The sequence below is a fragment of the Oxyura jamaicensis genome, chromosome 18 (assembly GCF_011077185.1).
Source record: "Oxyura jamaicensis isolate SHBP4307 breed ruddy duck chromosome 18, BPBGC_Ojam_1.0, whole genome shotgun sequence".
Classification (NCBI taxonomy): Eukaryota; Metazoa; Chordata; class Aves; order Anseriformes; family Anatidae; genus Oxyura; species Oxyura jamaicensis.
Window position 1 is genome coordinate 10130497 of NC_048910.1, and position 21721 is coordinate 10152217.

Here is a 21721-nt window from a genome sequence, read left to right on the forward strand (position 1 = left end):
TGGGGGGGGCTACGGGGGGTTAAGGGGGGTTTAGGGGAGGATACGGGGGGTTAAGGGGGGTTGTAGGGGGTTTAAAGGGGGTTGAGGGGGACCATGGGGGTTTAAGGGGGGTTATAGGGGGGGTTTAAAGGGGGTTGTGGGGGTTATGGGGGGCTTAAGGGGGGTTATGGGGGGTTTAAAGGGGGTTATGGGGGGCTTAAGGGGGTTCTGAAGGGGGTTGTGGGGGATTATGGGGGGTTTAAGGGGGACTATGGGGGGTTTAAGGGGGGTTATGGGGGTTTTGGGGGGGTTAATGGGTAGGGAATGGGGTTGGGGAGGGAGAAATGGTTTTTTTTTGGGGGGGGTAGTGGGGTTTTGGGGAGTGGGGAGGGGATGGCGGGTGCATGGGGGGGTGCAAAGGTGGGCTGTTGGGGTTTTTGGGGAGGGGGAGCGCATCCTGATCCCTGTACCGGCACCTGCTGGGTAAGGGGGGATTTGGGGAGTGGTGGGGGTGTACAAAGGTGGTGGGTGGGTTTTTGTTTGTTGTTTTTTGCACCGGCTGACCCTGATCCTCGCCCTGGCACTGTCTGGCGTTTGGGGGAGTTGGGGGGTGCAGGGGGTGCAAAGGTGTGTGGTTGGGGTTTTGGGGTGGGGGAGCGCCCCACGACCCCACTAGTGGCCCCGGCACCTGCTGCTGTTTGGAGGCAGTGGGGGGGTGTGGGGGTCCCGGCCCAGGAACTGGGGGTGCAGCAACCCCGTGCCATAAACGGGGCAGGGGGAGAGCAGGCGGTGCCAGCAGGGAGCAGCACGAAGGGTCCTGGGTTTGTGCCGAGCTCAGCCCCGGGGCTTCTGCGCCCAAGTTTTGTGCCCCCTGCTCTGCAGGAAGGGCTTTGACACGCAAGCTGGGCTGGAAGCAGAGGGCATCGTGCACGCTTTTAGGCCCTTGGGGAGCGTGGCCGTGATCCGGCCACCTCTCAGCAGAGCCCCCTGCTCCCTCCTCACCCCGCAGCCTGCTACGGGGCCGGGAGCGAACCCGGGGAGCAGGAGGCAGGAGCAGGACGGGACGGGAGCAGCGTTTGCACACTGAAGGCAGGGTTTGTGGAGGCTCGGGCACGCGCCCGTCCCCACGCAACGCAGGCAGCTCCTAGAGGAGAACATCTCGCTGTGCGGGGAGCCGAAGTGGCGGCGATGTGTGAGTCAAACTGGAAGCAGGCGGCACCGACTCAGCACCTACGTGCCTGGGGGAGGAAGGGAGCGGGGCACTGGAAACCCGGCACAGTGGCGGCTTCCTGCGCCGAGCTGCGGGGCTGGAGCTCAAGCCATGGCGCTGCAGGGCTTCCCCTAATTTTCCTTGAGATCATTAAAAAAAAAAAAAATAGGAACAACCCGCAGCTGTCGGTGTCCTTGAGCAGGGAAGGAGCGCTGTGGTGCCCGGCTTGCGGTGCCACGCTGGCACCGATGGCGTTGCCTCGATGCACCAGGCACGGACGGACGCTGCCCTCGCACTGTGCTGGCCGGGGACCCGGGTGCAGTGTGCTGGGGTAACGGGGATCCTGCTGACGCTGGCTGCTAGCCCTGGGTTCCTTCAGTCCCTAACCCGTCTGCGGGGGCTGCTGCTTTCGGTTCGGCTGCAGTCCCTTCGGTTCTGTCACTGTGGGAATTGCCAGCGGGGCCGTACAGGTACCCAGTGGGCACCTGGGGCAAAATCCTGCAAACTTCTAACAAATCGGGCACATAAGCTCTCGCTTCCACTTGATAACTTAGACAAAGCAATTAACTTGATTAATTCCTCCCGGCAATGCCGGTCCATCGGCCACTGACCCCAGCGAGCCTCCGTCACCCTCCCTGCGTCGTAATTCTTGCTGGCAGCGACAGGGCGAGTGGTTCTGGGACAACAGGAGAGGTTTGTGCCTCCAGGGGAGAAATCAGAATGCAAGTATCTGTGGCACGAAAGGAACCCAACAGGAGGGCGATTTACTGCTTGGTATTTCTTGTCAGTCCTTTTCATCTGCCTCTCTGCTTCACCTTCCCATTCCTCTCCCTGGCGCTTTCCAAGCGCGGCGAGGCTTCGGGGAGCGACGGGGGCTGACGGAGCCCAGCACGTGGCCGCTCCCAGCGCTTTTCCCCCATCGTTCACCCTCCGTTCCCGGGCCGGGCTCTGCCTTCGATGGGCGCTGAGCTCCGCGGGAGCAGCGTGCACGGCTCTGCCAAACACAGCAGCGAAGAGCGAGCGCCCCGTCCGCGGGCGTAAATCAGGAGCGGAGCCGCGTGGAGGAGGGAGCGCAGGGCCCCGCACGGCTCGGGGCCGCGGAGTTCATTTATTCTGCTCGGGTTCGCCCGGCCCCGCTCCGCATGTGTAATGTTTGCTCTGAAAGACCCAGCAGCGAGATGGGTGAAAAACATTCCCCCCCGTCTCGGGACCTGGCAGAAATCCTAGTAAATCTGCAGCAGTATGTTCCTGTCAGCGCTGCTTGTTCTGTTAGGGGAACTGGTGTAAACGATCCCAGCCAAAAACCTTTTCCTGGAATGAAGTCCTGCGTTCGGAGCGCCGTCAGGACGGCGTTACCGGGAATGGGGCTCCGCTGCCAAACGTGCTGGTAACGCGCAGGCAGGATTCGTGCACCCTCTGCCCTACATAGACAGCTCGCAAAGCACCTGCTGCCCTTTGCTGCGCTCAAATTAGAAACAAACCCGGTGCGTGATTACTTTGGGAACAAAACAAGGATTTTTTCGCCCTGCCGGGCTGTGCCGCCATCCGTCCCCGCCGGGATGCGGGGCTGGGGTTTGGGTTTCTGCTCTCCTGCTCCGCTCGCCAGGCAGGCGCGAAAATGGGAAAGAATGCCAAAAATGTGAAAACGATGGCGCTGGCCCCGAGATTTGTAAGCTTCGGGTTAATGAGTAATAAACAGGTGACGGATCTGCGCGGCGTCGGGCAGGGAGCTCGGCCGCTCGGGGTTAGGAGGTGCCGGTGGCATCCCTGGGCAGAGCAGGCAGCTGCCCTCGCCTGCCCGGGCAGGTCAGCCCCCGAGGTGCCTTCTCCTATTCCTCCTTCTCTGCTCGGCGCAGGCTGCGGAGGCTTTGGGGCTTTTCTCAGCTGGTTCATCTGGTTCTGCCTTATCCCCCCCTTCTCTCTGCGAGCTGCATCATCGGCCTTGCAAAACCGCGCTTTCACTGGTTTCGTGGTAATTGTTCCCAGCTACACGGTGCCCGTGGTGACAGCCGTGCCAGCAGCCCCCGGTGCGAGGGCGAAGCCCACGCGGTGCTGGGGGATGGCCGAGCCGGTTATCCGGAGGGGGGACGAGGCCTGGATTCCTGGGGGTAATTATGCACGAGGAGCTAATCAGGCTGCAGCCGCCGGCGCAGCATTTCCTGCTGACAACCGCTTAGCACGAAGCGAGGCGCCATGTTCCCACCGTAGGCAGCCAGGGAGAATCTCTTCAGAGTCACGTTTTTTTTTTTTGCAGGAATAGCTAAAAGAGGCGCAGACGGTCCCGCAGCTCCGTCCCCTGGGTGCCATCCGGCTCCGCTGCAACGGTGTCCTCGGGGAGCAGGGATGCTGCTGTGGCGCAGGTACCGGGGCTCGTTTTAGGGCCGGTTCGTCCTCGCAAGGGGGTTTGAAGGAGAAAACCCCGGAGAGCAGCCAGAGCTGCCCGCACAGGCAGCGCCGCGCTGCCTTCCGTGCCATGCGAGCGCCTTGGCTGGAGCAGATGATGCCGAGGATACGCGCGGCGTGCGGCGGGGGCAGAGCGCCAGCGGAGCCCAGACTTCCCGAGGAACTGGAGATCGGAGGGGCCGGGGAGGCACCGCGGCCAAGGGGCTGGGAGGACAGCACGGGGAGAGGCTGGGGGGGTGAAGGATGCCTGGGCGGGGGGCTCCGGGCAGCGCTCGCTGCCTTGCTTGGGCACGATCCTGCCTTTTGCAAGCTCTGGCTGAGCAGCGGGTGGCGTGGTGCTGGGGGGCGAGCTCTGCTGGGGATGGGTGGCCCCGTAACGAGGGGGGGACGGGGATGGGGACCCAGCGGCCCCGTTCCCTGCTGCCCACCGGCAGGCGGTGCGGGTACGGGTGCCCACAGCCACGGGCACGTCCCGGCCCTGCACACGGAGGGCGATGCAAATCGCGCCTTGCTGGGGTTTGGACCCGCTGCCGATTGTCCCGGCGTGGGCAGGGAGAGCGGGGCGAGAGGCACGTGCCGCCTGACCCCGCGTCCCTTTCAAATGGCTTCAGAGGAGCGGAGATCAAGGAGTTCCGTCTGAGGCTCCTGCAGAAATGGAGGCCCCGGCTGACTTCCCGGGTAAATTAGAGGGAAGAGAGCGTCCTTTGAAAACGGCCCCGATTGTTTTCCTTCGCCGTGTCACGCCGGCGTACCTCCCCAAAGCAAACAGCCAGCCCTGCCAAGGCTCAGGCTGCCTCTCGCTATCTGGATGCTCGGCGGGCGTGGGGAGGCAGAGGTGTGGTGTTATTATGGTCTATCGCTCCTGCCAGAAGCGGCCCTGCCAGGCCAATCCAGCAGCCCTCGTATTAGCAGGCAGCCTCCGAGCAGCTGGCTTCGTTTTTCGTATTTGCATTAAAAAAAAAAAAAGTAACCTTGCCCGTGCCTTTTCCACGGGGAGCGCGCGGGCTTGATTTCCATCCTCGGGGCCCTCACGAGGACGGGGTTTTGTGGGGTCGCAGGGAGGGGCACGGCGCGAGGCCAGCCGCCCCGGCGTGGGAAGGGGTCGGGTGCGGGATGCTCGGGGCTGCTGGGGCTCGGCTCGGGGAGCCGGGAGCTGCCGGACGCCGGTGGAGGTGCCGGAGGGTTGAATTACATGGCGTGGCTTCCTGGCAAGGCTGCGGCCGGCCGGGTTCAGCACGGCTCAGCCGGGATGCTTACGTGGAGCTCAGCTGAACTTCGTCCTTTTCCTCGCCCCCCCTGAACCGCTTGGAGGCCCCCCTGATCCTCCTGCCCCGTCGCTGTGCGGAGAGCCCCGGCGTGTTGCTCGTGTCCCCCGGCCCTTTGTGTGCTGAAGCAAGATGTGCGTGGCAAGCCCATAAATAAATCCTTTTGCCAGCTACAAAACTCCTGGCCTACAGATGGGGCTCGTCCTGTTCCCTCTCCTGCCTCCTATCGCGTCGTCCCTTGGTTTGTGGCCGTCCCCTTCCCTCCTCGCCCCCCTGGGTTATCTCCGTGGCTCTTCTCCTGCCTGGCCACGCATCCCCAGGGCGCACTCCTGCCGCTGCCACGCTCCGGTGCAGGGCTCGGCGTGGTTTTGGCAAACCACGAGCTTCACCTCGCTTTGGCCGTAGCTCTGCGCTCAGGAGATTGTTGGCTTTCACCGCCACCTCTCCGCTGTCAATTTTTGGGGTGTTCGCTCTCGGTGCCTCTTGGCCACCTGTGGCCAAGTCTGGGGGGCTCCTGCAGGTCCTGATGGCTCCGTGTGTCTCCGTCTGCCCCCAGATGAGGCCAGGGACAGTGTGACGATCTTTGGGACAGCCACGGCGGTTCTTTGTCTTCGGAGAGCCGAGGATGTGATCTGCTGCCAGCTCCGCGCGTTAGCTCCGCAGGGGAAGAGCCGCCCGTCAGACACAAACGTCGCCCCGACAGGAGCTGCTGCAGGAACCGAGCGTGCTTCTGGGGGGAAAAATCAAAATTTGGTTTTGCGCTTAATTAGATATTTACCGGGAAGGAAAGCCAGCTAAAAATAGGGTGACAGTGACTTCAAAGAGAGTGCCTGACTTCTAAGAACGACACCTCTGCCAGCGCTGGTTTTAGGATATCAGCTCTGCCTGCACGCCGGAGACGAAGCAGGCGTTTTGGCCAGCCCTGTAGCCGAGGGAGCGAAGCACCGGCCTGGCAGGCGGCCCGGCAAAGGAGGAGTGTCTGGAGAGGGGACATCGGCATCGCGGCGAGGGACAGCAGCGAGCGGGACCGCACCACACCGGGCGGCACCATGGGGACCCCGTCCCCGCAGGCGGTGCTGCTGCTCGCCTTGCTGGTGGTGCTCCGCGCTCCCCCCGCGGCGCAGGGGCGGCCGAACTTCATTGTCGTCCTGGCGGATGATCTGGGCTGGGGGGACCTCGGGGCCAACTGGGCCGAGACGAAGGAGACGCCGAATTTGGACGAGCTGGCTGCCAAAGGGACGAGGTAATGGCTGTGCCCCCTCCCTGCCCCAAAATGAGCGTCCTCTGAGCATCCTTGGGTGCTCCGTCCTGCAGCAAAGGGGGTTTCCCTCCCAGCAGGGGCTCAGTGATGTAGTTTTGGAGAGCCCCGCGCCCTGGGGAGCAGATCCCTGGGCTGTGCAAGCTTCATCCCTGCTCCAGCCCCTCATCCCCGGGCACTGTGCGGGCAAGCCGGGAGGGACGGGGCAGCACCACCCCGTGCGGGTCTCGCCAGCCCCAGCTCTGGTCCTTTTCCAGGTTCGTGGATTTCCACTCGGCCGCCTCCACCTGCTCCCCGTCCCGCGCCTCGCTGCTCACGGGGCGCCTCGGGGCGCGCAACGGGGTGACCCACAACTTCGCCGTCTCCTCGGCGGGCGGCCTGCCCCTCAACGAGACCACGCTGGCCGAGGTGCTGCGGGCGGCGGGGTACAGCACGGGGGCGATAGGTAAGGCTGGGGGAGGCACTGGCCGGGGTGAAGGTGCCTGTGATGAAGGTGCCCGTGGTGAAGGTGCCCGTGCCTTCCCCCACGGAGGAGGCCCAGCGGGTAGCTGGCAGCTAAGGAAAACCTAAAGGACGAGCGGGAGGGATGCTGCGCTTCCCCCTCTCTCCCCGCAATCCCCAGATTTCGTATTCAAGCGCGAGACGCAGCCTGAAATTTGGGCCTGCCCCAGTTTCCAGCTGAAGCCGTGCTTGCTTAACCCTACACTGGAAATGCGGAATTTTCCCTAGGAAACGTGAGGGCGCCGAGCAGCTCTGCCCGCGCACGCCCCGCGGGGGTGTGATGCTGGGCGTGATGCTGGGCGTGATGCAGGGTGTGACACGTCGGTGCTGCAGGGACTTCTGGTGCTGCTGCTCCGTGCCGTTGGGCACCCTCCTGCCCCTACAGCACGATTCACCCCACGTACAAGTGAACCACCAGCACCTTCGCTCCTGATCGCGTGTGTTGAGGTCGCACTGGCACAGCAGCCCTTCCCTTCCTTTCTCCCGCTCCACTTTTGCTGTTCCCCCTCTCGTCTCAGTGTGCTCGGTGTGAGCAAGCCTCGGGACATGGAGGACCCGAGGATGAGGCTGGATCTGTGTCCTCGGTCAGAAAGTTGTCTCCTCCGAACGCAAAGGCCTCAAAGAGCCTTTTAAGGCTGGAGCTGCTCGATCTGCACGGACACGAGATACCTTCGGCATTTTTTCTGGCTTCCTGCAAAAAAAAGGCATTCTGGAAATGGGGCCAGCACAAACAAGTGGCCTTTCTCGCTGCTAGATTAAAACCTCCTGCGCTGCGCCTTGCGGGTAGTCGCTTGTGACGGCAGCGCCCGGAGCCGAGTTAACCTCTGAAATGATTTCTTCTTTTTTGCAGGCAAATGGCACCTGGGGCACCGCGGCCGCCACCAACCCACTTTTCGCGGTAAGGACGCAGCGGAGCCGAGCGCCCCGCGTTCGCCTGGCTCCCACTGACGCCCTCCTTGCCCCGCAGGCTTCGACTATTACTTGGGGATCCCCTACAGCCATGACATGGGCTGCACGGACACCCCCGGCTACAACGTGCCGCCCTGCCCGCCCTGCCCGCGGCACGGCACCGCCACCACCAGGTACGGCTCCGGGCACGGCACCGCCAGGTGGGATTTGGGATTTGCAGTCCCAGCCCCGCAGTCTGCTCCTTGCGGCCGTCTCCTCCCTTGTGCTCCCTGGAAATGCCCCGGGGAGGTGAAGCGTGGGGCCCTGGGGCAGCGAGCGCGCCGTGCCACGGGGCCATCGGCGTGCTGCTGGGCCCCTCCGCGGTGCGAGCGGCACGGCATGCCTTCTTCCTGCAGCCCCGTCGACAAGGACTGCTACACGGACGTGGCCCTTCCTCTCTTCGAGAACCTCACCATCGTCCAGCAGCCCGTCAACCTCAGCAGCCTGACGGAGCGCTACGCGGAGGCGGCGGCGCGCTTCGTCCAGCAGGCAAGGTGAGGAACCACACACTGTCCCCGTCCCCGTCCCTGTCCCTGTCCCCGTCCCCGTCCCTGTCCCAGCCTGTGGGTCTCTGCAAGCACTTTGTGCTCCTTCTGGGACACCTGGGGATCGCCGGGCTTCGTGGGCGACCTTCCCCAGTGCTGCTGGGCCGTGCGGAGTCCAGGCTTGCCGTTCCCCACGGTGCAAAGCAGCTCCTGGGAGACGGCAGCCCCCGAGCCCTGCTGGCAGCTTTCGTAACGCTAATCCCTATTATCCAAGGATTAGGAGCTGTGACTTTGCAAAACGCCTTCCTGCGGCGCGGTACGAGGCCGTCCCGGGATGGTGCCCGCTGCTCAGCACCGACCTGGGGGCTGCGTGTGCTAAACAAGGCTGTGGGCTGTAACGGGGGCAAAGGGATGGGAGAAATGGGGGTAGGGCTGCAGGGAAAGGGCTGTGTCAGCGCTCTGGGTAACTCTGGTGCCGTTTGGGGTTATCTGAGTTTATGGAGAACAGGATTGAACAGGTGCCTGCCTTTCCTCTCCCTCTCTTTGATGGCTTATTTCAGTTTTCCTCTGCCTGACTCACTTGTTATGGGGCAATGAAAAGAACACAGAATTTGTCATCTCGGTGTTTTTTGAACCAGCCGTGTCAAGGTTGAGCAATTCAGTGAGATTTGGCTCAGCCCGTGACACTTCGAGCACAGCGAGCACGGGAGCAAAAGCCAAGGACGTTGGTCCTAAGTCATTGGTTAAACGTTGGCTCCGTTTCCAGGAGAGAGAGGGGCTGAATTAGGAATGCCAAAGGCCAGCGGGGTTCCCAGCTGAGCGCCATGGCAGTGCTCTCCTGGCCCCCACAGACTGCTTGCCACCGGTCCGCGTGCCAGCCTGCTCACGGCACCCCCTGGAAGGGGCCGGGACCAGCTCCCCGTGTTTGTGCAGCCCTTCAGGGCTCCGGGCGGCGCCGTGCCGCAGGTGGTGGCGGGACAGCCAAGCGGCCCTGCCCCAGCACAGAGCTAATCACGGGCTTTGCGCAGGGATTTCTGCCGATAAGAAGTCACGGGGGTGCAGGGGATGTTCCTGCGCCAAGGGACTCTCGCAGGGTTCGGGCAGGTTCCTGCGCTCTCCACGAGCTTGCGAAGGCAGCGAGCGATCCCTGGGTGCCAAAATCCTCCCCGGCGTGTTGAGCAGTGCCCACCCTGCTCCGGGCTCCCTGAAATCCCAGGGCCAAAGGTTCTGTGTTAGGAGGAGGCAGCGTGTGGCCGTGCCCACGCAGGGCTTTGCAGCCCACCCCCGGTTTCCTCCGTCCCAGCCTTTTGCGGGAGTTTTGCAGCGCTCAGATGGCAAAAAATTTCGGGGGGGGCTCCGGCTTTGCTGGGCAATGAAGCGGCTGTGCCGGGAGGGGCGAGATTTGGGAACCTGTGGCCCCAGCGTAGGTGACGTGCATGGGGCGAAGGAAGGAAAAGCAGGTCGAGGGGGACCCCTAAAGCCCCCAGCTCCCCCCGTCACAACGGGGCCGGGCGCGGGCACGGGTTGGGGCGCGCACCCACGCAGGCACGTCCCCGGGATCCGGCCCCTCCCCGCCGCCAGCCATCCCACCCTTCCCCTCCGAGGTCCCTGAGGAAGAGCGGCCTCGTCGGAGGAGATAAATATAGCCGTAAACAAGAAAACAGGACGTGTCCTCTGATGATTTAGAAGCAAACAGGCAGCGGGGCAGCGCGCGGCGAGCGGGACGCTGCAGCGAACGTGCCTCGCTCCCTGTCCGGGGCCGGGCTGTGGCAGCGGAGTCGTCCTTGTGCTGCTCATCCTCCTCTGAAATAACTTCCCGGAGCAGCAGGGGATGAGCGCAGTGTGCTGGGGGCGGGGGGGGGGGGTACGAAATGCCAAAATGGGCCCCGGGAGAGAGGGGAGGAAGAAGGATGCGAGGGGCGCGTCGATGCGGGGCGTTCTGCTCCTGGCTGGGTGCCATAGGGATGCAGGGGGCCGGAGGAAGGGGCGAGCCCATCCCAAACGCGAGCGCCTTGGGGAAGGACAGCGCTGGCACCCGCGGGAGCAGGAAGGGAAGGAAGCAGCACCGGGGAGGTTTCAACAGGAGTGGGGAAAAAGTGACTCACGGGGGGAAGCTGCGTGCTCGTCCTGGCGCTTCCTCCCGGCGGCGGTGCCGGGGCAGGTGCGGGCACATGGAGGTGCCCCCGGGGATGTGCCCTACCCGGTGGGGGACAAACCGCAGCCACCCCACCTGCGTGGTTTGTCCAAAATCAGGAGCAATCCTGTTTTCCTCCCCATTTCCTTCCACTGGTTCTTAGAGGTTTTGGGACCAAGCATCCTGCGGGACGGGCGAGTTTGCAGCCATCTGGTTTTGGAAGGCTGACGGCTCCCCGTGCTCATCAGTGCCACCTCCACGGTGACCTCCTGCAGCCGCCCTCCCCTTCCCCTCTCCCTAACCCAGCCGAATTTGCTCCCCTGTTCCCTGCAGTGACAGCGGGCGCCCCTTCTTCCTCTACGTGGCGCTGGCCCACATGCACGTGCCGCTGGAGGTGACCGCGCCGCCGGGCAGGGACGTCTACGGAGCCGCCCTGCGCGAGATGGACGCCTTGGTGGGGCGGCTGCGGCGCCTCGCCGGCCCCGACACGCTGCTGTGGTTCACAGGTAACGCAGCAGGACCTCCTGTGGCAGCGGGGTGACAGCTCTGGGACAGCCCTGGCCATGCAGGGGTGGCACAGGGGGACAAGCACGGTGTTTTTCCCCAGCCCTCGATGCTCCGTGCCCAGCGGATCGAGGAACCGGGGCTGCCACCGCTGGGAAGCGGCTCCCAGCCAGGCCCTGGGGGCTGCAGCTCAGCCAGTGCTCACCCCACCACCCACCTCAGGCACGGCCCTGCCTAATTAAAGCTCAAATCCTCGCTCGTTAAGAAGCCCAAATCCGCTCAGGCTGGGCAGCCTCCCTAATGAGGACGCCCTGCTCCTGACACAGGAACTGCTCGGCCGCTCATTAACACCTGGAGCCGGCAGCAGCCGCCTTGTGCCCGACCCCACTCCAGCCGCTCACCTGGGGCGCAGGCAGCCCCCCAGGAACAAGCCCTGCCCCTAAATAAACCTGTAGGGACAAAACCAGCCCTGCCGGCCAGGCCCCGTGCCGCTCTCGGTGTTGTAGGGCAGCCCCGAGGGGATGGGAAGGGGCCGCGGGGACCTCGCTTGTCCCCCAGGACAGAGGTGCCCCCGCTCCCAGCGCCGCTCACAGGGACGTTGCTTTCTCTTGCAGGTGACAACGGCCCTTGGGCGCAGAAGTGCGAGCTGGCGGGACGGCTGGGGCCACTGGTGGGGGCCTGGCAGAGGACACGAGGTGACTTTATAGTGGGGGGGACTCCCTGAACCCGGGGGTGCGTGGGGGCTGCTGCCAGGAGTCCTTCTCTGCCCGCTGGCACCCAGCGGGGAGCGCTGCTCTCCCCCTGCCTTTGGGGCAGCCAGGGGTTGGGTTGCCTTGAAGGCACCTCCAAACGTTCCTTGTATTTAAAACTGACATAACCATGTCTATTTTCCCCTAAAATTACCTCCGGGTGGGATCAGAGCCCCCCCCCACGTCCCTGTTACCCCAGACCCTTTGCAAGCCCATGGGGGGCGGATGCTGCTTCCAGCCCCTTGGTGCAGCAGCTCCTGGGGTCCCACGCTCCTGGCGAGAGCTGGGACCACTGGGGAGGGGGGGGGGCCGTGGGCAGTGGGGAAGGTGAGCTGCTGCCCTTCATCTGCTCGGCTCTCGATGCCCCCTCAGCCCCTGCCCGGGGCCCTTGAGCCCAGCCCAGCGGGACTTTTTATTTTCTTTCTCTCTAGCACTTTTTTATTATATTTTTTTTCCCTCCTTTTCCGGCCAAGCCATCTGGTCGGTGGGTTTCTTTCGGCCGGAGCGGCCAGAAGCATGCATGAGTCAGGCGCTTCCCACTTCTGCTTGTGTTACGCACCGTAAACGCGGCTCGGGTTCTGCTGCCCCGATCGCTCGGGGTCAGCACGGGGAGGGGGGGGGATGGACACGGGGACAGCGCCGCTCTCCTCCTCCTCTGCTTCCTGACACCTACCCGGCAGAGGAAGCCGACGCTGGTCCCACACGAGCCCGGCCGCGGGGCTGCCAGCCGTGGCTCCCCCCCGCTCCCTTTCCGGTTCCCAGGGCCTTCGGGTGCTCGGGCAGCAATCCCAACCTTCGTTTTCTTGGTAAACAAACCCCGCCGCCGACCTGGGTTGCTCTTGAGCAACCGACGGTCACAAGCTCGCGGAGCGCATGGGCCGGGCGGTCGGGAACAAACCTACAACAACACGGCCCCTTTCCAGCATCTCGCTGCCCGCATGCAGCCCTGCGAAAACAACCCCAAAAAGCTCCTCCGGCTCTCCAGGAGCTGCCTCTAAAACCCCAGGGACCGGCGGCTTCTGAGTCCCCCCCCCAGCTGTTGTGGGATCAGGGAGCTGCAAAGCCCCCCCCGGCACCGTGCCCGCGGTGCAGCGCCCACGGGGGGCTCAGTGGTCCCGGCCGGGGGACATCTCCCCCTCCTCAGCTCCCTGGGGACAGGGAGGAAGGGGAGGTGCTGCTGTGCGGAATTATATAGGTTTCGCATGGCTTGGCGTTTCCTTTTAGGGTCCAACCCAAATTCCAGGAATGTTTTCCGCTGCTTTCGGTGGTCACTGCAGCCGGAGAGCAACAGCCCCGCGTGCTGGGCCCCCCGCCCCGAGTCGAGGGCCGCGCGGGGGGAGCTTCCTTCCCCAGGAGCCCCTGGTCCTCTTGGAAAGCCCAGCTCCCATCCCCTGGCCCCAAACACCCTGAAAAGGGGGAATCAGAGGGACACGCGTGTTTTGGGGGTGTTTTGGGGGTGTTTTGGGCTGGAATGCTCTGGCCCCATCATGCCCCCGCCGGGGAGCGGGGCCGCCGCGCGGTTTGTCCCTGCATGGAGAGCTCCGCTTTTTCCTGGAAAGCTGCAGCCTCGCTGTGCTTGCATCATCTCGGCTCCTGAGAGAAATCCCTGCCTGGGTTTGGGGTGTTGCAGCCCAGATGCAACCAGGAGCGTCACCGTGAGCTCATGCACGGGCAGCTCGGGCTTCCCGCGGCTCCCCGGCTGCTCATCGTGGACGGACGGGGGGACAGACAGACACACAGCCCCGCTCCCCTGCCCGCGGCGTGCCGGGCTGTGCAGAAACCCCTTGAAAAGCCAGCGCAGGGCCGCAAGGACTGCTTGATACCCGAGCACAGGTACCCGCAGACTGATGTTACAACTGCGATCGTTTCCTACGGCATCAGAAGGCGCGGGGAGCGCGGTGCCGCAGCTGCAGGCCACGTGCTGGGCGCGGCTGTGGTTGGGGGGCACGGGGAGTCCCAAACGGCTGCAGCCCCCGAGCAGGGCTGGGGCTGGAGGAGCAGGAGGAGCAGGAGGGTCCCCCCACTCTTGGCTCTGCCGGAGGAAATGGCTCCGGGTGCGCGCCGTTGCCATGTGCACGCTGAAAGCCGGGCAGACAAAGGGCTTGGGAAGTTGGTGCCGTGAATGGGGCCGGGAGGTTCCCTCTGCCCCATTCCCAGTCCCTTCCCCCCCGGCTGCTTGGGGCCTTTTGTGCCGTAGCAGAGGCAGCAGCTCTGTGGCACTCCTCAGCACCCCCCTGTCGTTGCTCAGCCCCCATCTGGGTGCTCAGCCCCTCGGTGCAGGCAGGGGCTGGGCGACTTCCCCGCATTGCCCCTTCCCAAGGCGCGGGCAGAGCGGGGCCTCTGGGCTGTGGCAGGGAACGAGCGGAAGGGTTAAGGTTAATCAGCAGGAGGGAGCTGGCTGTTATCAGCAGGAATGTATTTTTAATGAAGCCGGGGCAGCTGGCGGCGCTTTATCTGCCCGAGGGCGCTGTGCACTTGGTGCCGCTCGCAGCCCCGCACCCTCTGCGCGCCGCTGCCACGGGGAAGGAGCCCCTGGGCGAAATTCCTGCGTGTCCTGCCCGTGGGCGTCAGTGCTCAGCTGCTTCTCTCACCACTCACTGGAGAGAAACAAAAGGCAGTGCCAAACCGAGCCCCCTTTCCCTTCTCTCCTCATTTCTTGTAAAAACTCCGGCAAAATTATTCTCCCTCCCCTGACCCAGCTCCAAAATCCAGCACAACCTTCCCGCGTGGGGTCACCTAACAGCCCGACCTGTCCCTGGGCTCGGGGGTTTCCCACTGCTGCGAAGCCCCCGCACGGCGGGGTGCTGAGCGTGGCCGCTTTCTCTTGCAGGTGGGAGCCCGGCCAAGCAGACGACGTGGGAAGGAGGGCACCGCGTCCCGGCGCTGGCGTATTGGCCCGGCCGCGTCCCCGCCGCGCGGAGCAGCCGCGCCGTGCTGAGGTAGGGCCCGGCGCCGGGTTTGGGGCGCACCCCACAACCCATCCAGGGATGGCGTGCTCCTGCCAGCCCTGCGAGGACACGCCATCACCCTGCAGGTGACAACCCCGACCCCAAGGGGATGGCTGGGGTGTCGGCAGCAGCAGCAGTGCCCCGCTTGGGCATCACCTGCGCTGTGGTGCTGCGCTTGCGTCCTGCCCCCAAAGACTCCAACGCTTGAAAGCTCTTTTGTGGGGCCGGTGGCTCCGCGCTAAGCAGCAGCAGGGCTCGGTGTGCCTCTTCCCCGCGGCGGCCGAGCGCCTCCCGATAATTAAAAGCTGACGATGCTCCCTCTCCCCACCGAGAAGCAGGCTTCGGCTTTGTGGTCTGCGAACGGTTTTATGTGGAGGAGGGCGCAGTGGCGGGGAGGGCTGGCCGGAGGGATGGCGCTTGTGATCAGCGCAGGATGCGGCCGGGCCCCGGGGTAGCCCTGGCTGCTGCTGCTGGGGTGAGAGCCGAGGGGAACGGCTGGGGCTGCGGCACCCAGGGGGCAGAGGCACTGCGGAGATGGCATGGGGGGGCCTCTCCTTGCGGCCCTCCTTGCATCAAACCAAACTCTGGGAGCTGGATTTTGGCAAGGGAGAAGGTTCAGGGCTCGCACTGGAGCACTGATGTCTTGCGGAGGGTGCGAGTTGCGTGGTACCAGGCACCCCTGGGGTTTCACTCGCAAACCCTTCCCCTGCGTGGGACCCCCTGTTCCCTGTCCCCTCTCCAGCCCTCTCCCCGTGCACCCTGCACGGCAGCAGCCCCAGGGGTCCCGGTTATCTCCTTATCTCCTGCATTTCCAGCCCAGCAGGTTGGGCAGCTGCAAACGCAGAACGCTGCCAGCAGCGCGGCCGTGCTGCGTGCCAGGCGCTCACGGAGGGGCTGTGCACTTCCCCAGGAGTTCCCTCGTTTTCCTTTTTTTTTTTTTTTCCTTATTTCAAAGACAAAGCTGCGATGCTTGGGCCTCTGTGACCCAGGGGCCGCCCTGCCAAGCGCCCTGGCTGCGGGGCCGGGCGGTTTCCAGCCGCGTGCACTCCCCGTGCCGGGCAGCCGCCGGTCACCTCGGCGCTGACGTCCCTGCAGCTGGGCTCGGTCCCACCTCGGGGCTCCTCCGGTAAACACAGCCCGGCTTTTGGAAAGCTGCTGGCCCAGCTGCACGCCTTTGCTTATTCAGAAATGCCTACGGGGGAGCCTGCCTGCCTCAGACGCGGAAATTCAAAGTCAACAAAACCCCTGAGGAGGTTTCGTAAAGTTCAGGCGTGTGACACGGAGCAACAAAAGGCAGGAAGCTGCCAGCCGGGCGCTGAGGCCGCTGCTGGCACCGGCCCCGGCCCGGGAGCGCCGTCAGCAGCAGCCTGGGGCCATGCGGTCCCTGGTGCTTGGGGGTCCTCGGGGACGCCCAGCCCCTGGTGCTGGCCGGGGAGTTGTCCCGAGGACACGGACGGGGTGGGTTTCCCACCCTAAATGCTTCTGAGTCAAGCAGGTTGTTCCGTCGGTGTCCTCACGCCCTCCCCGTCCCACCCAAGCCGTAAAGACCCGGTTCCTGAAGGTCTCAGAACAGTTGGAGGCTTTCTCAGCCCTCTTTGGGGCTGCACTTTGAGAGGAGCTGACGTCCCCGAGCAGCCGTGGGGTGAGGTGGTGGCGGTGCTGTGTCACCGGGCACGGGCTGGCTGCACGTGCGTGCTGGGTCGGCTTCTTGCTGCCCAGATAACGCGCTGGGAGGCTTCACCTCCCCGCTGGGAGGGCTGAGAGCTGCAGAGAGCATTCAAGGAGTGCGGTGGGGCTGGGAAACCTCTGCTGGGAAGGGCACAAGGGCCGGGGAAGGGCAGACATTACCTGCCTGCTGGGGCGTCCTTCTGCCCGAGGTCATGGAAACGTTGGCAGTGGGAGGAAAATCCCCCAGCCACGTCTGCGCCCTGCCTCTGCCTGTGGACAGGGGTCCCCAGGGGTCCCTGACCATGCCCTCCTTGAGCCCCTTCCCCCTGGGGCTGTGTGGCCAGGCCGGGCATGGCCTCGCTTCATTACCTCCCCTTTGTTACCTCCCCTGTGCGAGGTGAGTGTGGCTGGGGGTGCTGCCCCGCTGCGCCCTGCCCCGCGCCTGCACGGACCTGCAGCCGCCCGGCGCACCCTGCACGGAGCTGCCTCATCGGCTCTTCTTAATTGCGTTTAATTGCCGGAGCTTCCTGCCGTGCCCAAGCAGGGTGCTGAAGAAATAGGTCAGTGGGGTGGCGAAGGAGGAAAGCGCAGAGCCCCGGGGCCAGCAGGGCTGGGGCTGCTGCAGGTGGGGGGCCCCGCTCTCAGCCTGGGGCGCTCAGGGCTGATGTTTAGGTGGTTCTCCCATACCTACGAAGTCCTCAGAGCCGAACCCTTGCTAAGAGCCTCTGAGCAGCTGAAAACGCGTTGCTCCATCTCCGTTTGTTGCTTGGAGCCCTGGACCTGTCCCACACCACCCCAGCTTTGCCCTTCCCGCTTTGCTGTGATGCTTTCCCGGGGTGCCCAGCTGCTGTTTCGGGGTACCCGTGCTCGGGACGGGTGCACGGTGCCGGGGCCGGATCCTGCGGGCTGTGACCCGGGCAGCGCCGTGGGGCAGCCCCACGCGGAGCTCAGCGGCTCCTGCAGGGATGCGCCCAGCTCCCAGCGGGGAGCCAGAGGTTTTCGGCGCCTCCCGGCCATTCGGGCTGTCTCCATGAGAGCCGCGTAGCCGGGGCTGCCTTTCAGCTCTCCTCAGCATTGTTTGTTCTTATTTGTCCTCTCGGTCTCTTAGCAGCTAAATTAAAACTCGTTGAATGGGAGAAACAGGGGCCCTAAAGTCCCGGGCTGTTTTCTCTCTCTGCTCACGCAACCGGGCAGCAGCAAGGGGCCCCGATCCCGCGGCGCGGCCGCTGCTGCGCCCCGGGGTGCCAGAACCAGGGGGGTGCTGAGGTCCTGGTGCTTTGGCAGGGTGCAGGGTGCCAGCACCCCCCCAATCCGAGCCACCTGCCGGGGACGGGCAGCGCTGCGATGTCACTTGTCCGCGAGGGAGGGACGTGACACTTGTGGCACGCAGCGGGGCGTGACTTCGCCCGACCCCTGGCCCTTCCCGAGCCTCCAGGCGAGTGAGCGTGGGGAATTTCTGCCTCCGAGGCCTGGCCCCAGGCCACAGCTAGCAGGCAGCAGGCACCAACGCGGAGGCTCTCGCCCTCCGTGTCCCCGAGGAGCCCGCAGGAGGCAGCAGGACACCGGGTCACCCGCGCCCTGCGCACGGGGAGCAACCGGGACCCAGCCCCGAGCGCTGCTCTGTGGCTGAGGCCCCTGAGAAGAGAGGATTCTGGTGGAAATGCTGACAGGCGTTTTGGTAGAAGCGCACAAAATAGCACCGCTCTCATTTTCCATTCTGGCTCCTATGGCTCGTGCTGCGCGATGCAAAAGCGAGACCACATTTTCCTGGGGCTGCGGGAGCCGCTGGGACTGGCGCAGAAAGTCCCTGCGCTTGCACTTTCTGCCGGGGGTGACCCGGTGCCTTCCCCGCGTGCCCGGCCACGCTGTGCTGGGGGGACAGCGGGGTGGGGGCTGCCCAATGCCCACCGTGCCTGCGCCCCGTGCTCCGGGACCTGCGGGCACAGCGCTGGCAGCGCACGGGGACCCCCTTGCACCAAGCCTGGGGGCACCTCCTGGAGCCTTTTGTAGCCTTCTTTGCAGGGCTCGGCTGTTGGGAAGCAGCCAGGGACCCCCCCCGGGCAAGGGGCTGCAGGGTGCAGGTGGGGCTGGGGGCCCCTCGGGGTGCTCAGCCCTGTGCTCGGCTGACAGCTGCCTCTTTCCCCAGCACCATGGACATCTTCCCCACGCTGGTGGCCCTGGCTGGAGCGACGCTTCCCCCAAACCGGCGTTTTGACGGCTTGGACGTGTCCCCGGTTCTCTTTGGGCAGTCGGACGTGGGGCACAAGGTAAGGCCGAGCCCCTTTCTGGAGACAGCCCCCTCCCGAGCTGCCTCTGAGCTGGAGGTGGGGTGGGCAGAGGGGATCGGAGCAGAAGGGCTCGGAGCGCGCAGCCCCGTGGGAGCACCGGCCCCGCTGGCTGCGTGCCCGCACCTCCGGCGGCCTCGCCGAGCGCAGCGTGGTTCTGCTCCTTCCTGGTCACAGGAGGTGCACAGGCGTGGGAAACAAAAGATCCCCAGGGCTCAGACCTAGTTGTATCTGCTTTATTTATCTTGACAGATAGAGACATAATTAAGCACTTCTCCTCCGAGCTCCTTGGCTCGGAAACGTGCCCGTTATTGATGTTCGAGTGGGGCAGCCAGCCCCGTGTCCTGCAGCTCTCCACCCATGCAACAATAGGAGCTGTTGACAGCTCCTTTAAGCATGAAAAACGCAGCTAGAAAAGGAGTATGGCGATGCGTTTTTCTCAGAGTTTCACAAGATCTTTGCTGAACCAAAAAAAAAAAGGCAGCTTTAAAAGCAGTCCCACAGATAAAGCCTGGGTTTGCTTTTCAAGTCCGCCCTCCTGCGAGCACCACAAGCCAGCTCCCAGCAGGGATCCTGGATCTGCTTTCTGCGTCCATCAGGGTTTTGGTATTTAGCTCGTATTTACGGAACCCTCTACTGAACCGTGAGATAAACTGGGGAAGAGGATGGGACACGGCCAGCGCGCGCTCGAGCTGCTCTTTGGGATTAACCCTCCTCTGGCGTGCTCGCGGTGCCGGAGAGGGGGACTGGTGCTCGGCAGCCTTGGCATCAGCACGTGGTGCGGGAACACGAGCCCTCTCCAGCCCTTCCCAGGTGCTTTGGGATGAGAAATCAGCTCCCCAAACTGGGGCTGGGTCCCCAGCCGCTGCCACCCCCCTGCTTTTTGGGGGAGCTTGTGCTGCCATGGGGTGGGAGCAGCGGTGAATCGACCCCTGGGGCTGGGACCTGCCAGCGCTGGGTGCTGTGTCCCAGGAGGTCGCTGGTGGGTTGTCCCCGCCCGTCCTGAATTCCCCGGGGACCTCCAGCCCCACGCCGTGTGTGACGGGATGGCCTTCGGCACGGCCAGCGTCGCCCCGCGCTCCGGCTGCCGCGCTTGTCCCCGCTCCCTCCCTGCTCGGCAGCAGGCGCGCGGCGCCTTTCATCAGCGAGCGGCTGATGGCAAAACCACCTCTGATGTCGCCGGGTTTTCCTTGACACAAATCCTGCCGAAGCAGTTCCTTTTCTCGCCCCGCCGCTTGATGGACGCACGCCGCTGACAGCTGGTTTTCTCCTCGGGGCTGGCGCGAGGCTGCGGCTCCCCGCGGCCCCGTAACCTTGCTCGCGTCCCGGCCGGCGCTCAGCACCGGCACAACCTGTGACGGTGCTGGGCCGGTGCCAAGGTCCTGTTTTGAGCAAAGGCTATTTACAGTAAAAATAAACACATCCTACGAAACGTATCAAGGGTACGGGCGGCTGACAAATAAGCTCTTTCCATGAGCTTAATGTCAGAGGGGTGTGCGCCTCCTCCCCACGCACTCGCTGGCTTACGATAACAGCCCGGAGCCGGGAGTTCAGATGGGGGGGGTTGCTGAGGAGAAGGGTTTTTGTTGTTCTTTCTTTCCATTTTTTGTTCTTTAATAACAAAGTCATGGGTTGCAGACCTGGGAACGTTTCTTCAAAGGGCTCAATCGAAACCAGCGCCTCACTTGTGCGCTGAATTAGAATGGATTTTCTTAGCGTGGGGTTTATGGGGTGTGTTTAGGAACAAGCCCGTTGTTGTTTCGGTGCCTCTGCAGCCAGGCAGCAGCATCCGAGCCGTGCTGCTCGGGTTAAAGGGTGCAGGCAAAGCCGAGCTCTGAGGCTGGAAGCAGACAAACTGGTTGAATTCCTGGTATTTTGGCTTCGTGGGCCCTTAAATAATTACTGATTGCTGCTTTGCAGCTGCTTTACTCTGGCTGAGGGGTGCCAGCGTAACCTACAGCACGCATTTCCTCCTTGCAGCACGCTCATGCTGGGTGACCTCTTCCAGCTCACACCCGAGCCTCCCACATTCAGGTTTCCATTTTTTTCCTTAAAATATGGTTTTTAAACCAAATCCCAGATGGTGATTTTTTTTTTATCTTGCAATTGAAGGCAATAGAGGAAGCCGAGAGCACCTGGAGGTCCCCCCGGATCCCGGCGTTTCGGGGGAGCGACGAGCGGCAGCCACGGGGCTCCCACGGCGGGCAGAGCCTGCGGCGGTGCCCGGGGCAGGGCTCCCGTGCCGGACACCTGCTAAGTCATTACAGCGCTGATCAGCTGCGAACACTGTTACTAAACTTGGCACCGCAGCTGCCTACAACTCCGGCAGATGTTTCTAGTTTTTAGCACAGTGGAAATTTCTTGAATCACTTTTAAACGCAATTCCCAGGGAGGAAACCTCTGGTGACTCATCACTCAGCGGAGCCATTGGCTCCGCAGCGATATTATCTGACGGAGACCGCCGAACCATCCAGCTCACTTGTCTTCTCGCTCCCCAGTGCCAAGGCAGGCGTCCTGCACGGATCAAGTGTCCTAAATACCGAGCTGCAGAGACTCGACCCGCCCTTCCCTCTTCCCTTCTCCTCACCCTGGCTCCCTGCTGCTGGCCGGGCAGGGAGCGCTCCCCCCACAGCATGGGCCAGCCGGAGACGCAGCGGGCACGGTGCTCCTGCACCTCACCTCCGAGCACAGCCCCTGCCTTGCTGGAGCTGAGCTCAGCCCGAGCTCGTGGCTTAGCTGCCGGCCATCGGTTCCGATCCCTGAGATGTTCCTGCCACCAGGGAGGTGACCTCGGAGGAGCACGAGGCACAAGCGAGATGCTGGCGCTTCCCAGTTCCCAGCTGCTGCTGAGGCTGCTGGGCTGAGCAGTGTCCCTAAATGTGTGCGGGGGTGGGACACGGTCTCGTGCTGGGCAGGAGCAGGTACAGAACAGAGCAGGTTTGCTCTGCAATGGGCTTTTTTCTGTTCTTCCTTCAGATTCTGCTTCACCCCAACAGTGGGGCAGCTGGGAAGGACGGAGAGATCGAGGCGCTGCGGCTGGCTCAGTACAAGGCGTTCTACACCACAGGTAGGGTGGCTGTGGTAGGGATCGTACAGTCAGGAAAAAGGCTTCTGAGGTTCCTGGTTCCCTGCAGGTATGGGGGAAACCCACACCAGATGAATACAGGCAGGAGCAAGCCCAGCAAGGAGCGTGTGGGTGCCCACCTGTGTGCGCGATGGGCTGCGCAGTGCGGGGTTGGCTCCAGGAGCACTGGTGCTGGGACCTGGGCTCCCAGAGCTGGGCCGTGGTGGGAAGGGGCCATCACGGACTGGTGAGGAGCCCAGAGGTGGTGCCTGGGCAGGGGCGAGCAGCCTGGGACTGCCGTGGTTTCCGCTTTTCTCTCT

General features: G+C 63.9%; 2 protein-coding genes across 2 annotated transcripts in view; one reads left to right on the forward strand and one right to left on the reverse strand.

The window, feature by feature from the left end:
* SLC16A6 (solute carrier family 16 member 6) overlaps positions 1 to 9108 on the reverse strand; it is a 17407-nt gene extending 8299 nt beyond the window's left edge. Inside the window, exon 1 of the mRNA XM_035342148.1 lies at positions 9102 to 9108. The gene's annotated coding sequence lies outside the window, so the exon portion shown is untranslated. The remainder of the gene's footprint in view (positions 1 to 9101) is intronic.
* ARSG (arylsulfatase G) overlaps positions 1 to 21721 on the forward strand; it is a 47388-nt gene that overhangs the window by 19372 nt on the left and 6295 nt on the right. Inside the window, exons 5-14 of the mRNA XM_035342150.1 lie at positions 5414 to 6100; positions 6373 to 6560; positions 7467 to 7514; positions 7584 to 7698; positions 7921 to 8058; positions 10517 to 10689; positions 11302 to 11382; positions 14267 to 14375; positions 18199 to 18319; positions 21314 to 21404. Of these exons, the coding sequence (XP_035198041.1) occupies positions 5907 to 6100; positions 6373 to 6560; positions 7467 to 7514; positions 7584 to 7698; positions 7921 to 8058; positions 10517 to 10689; positions 11302 to 11382; positions 14267 to 14375; positions 18199 to 18319; positions 21314 to 21404 (1258 nt within the window). The 5' untranslated portion in view covers positions 5414 to 5906. The remainder of the gene's footprint in view (positions 1 to 5413; positions 6101 to 6372; positions 6561 to 7466; positions 7515 to 7583; positions 7699 to 7920; positions 8059 to 10516; positions 10690 to 11301; positions 11383 to 14266; positions 14376 to 18198; positions 18320 to 21313; positions 21405 to 21721) is intronic.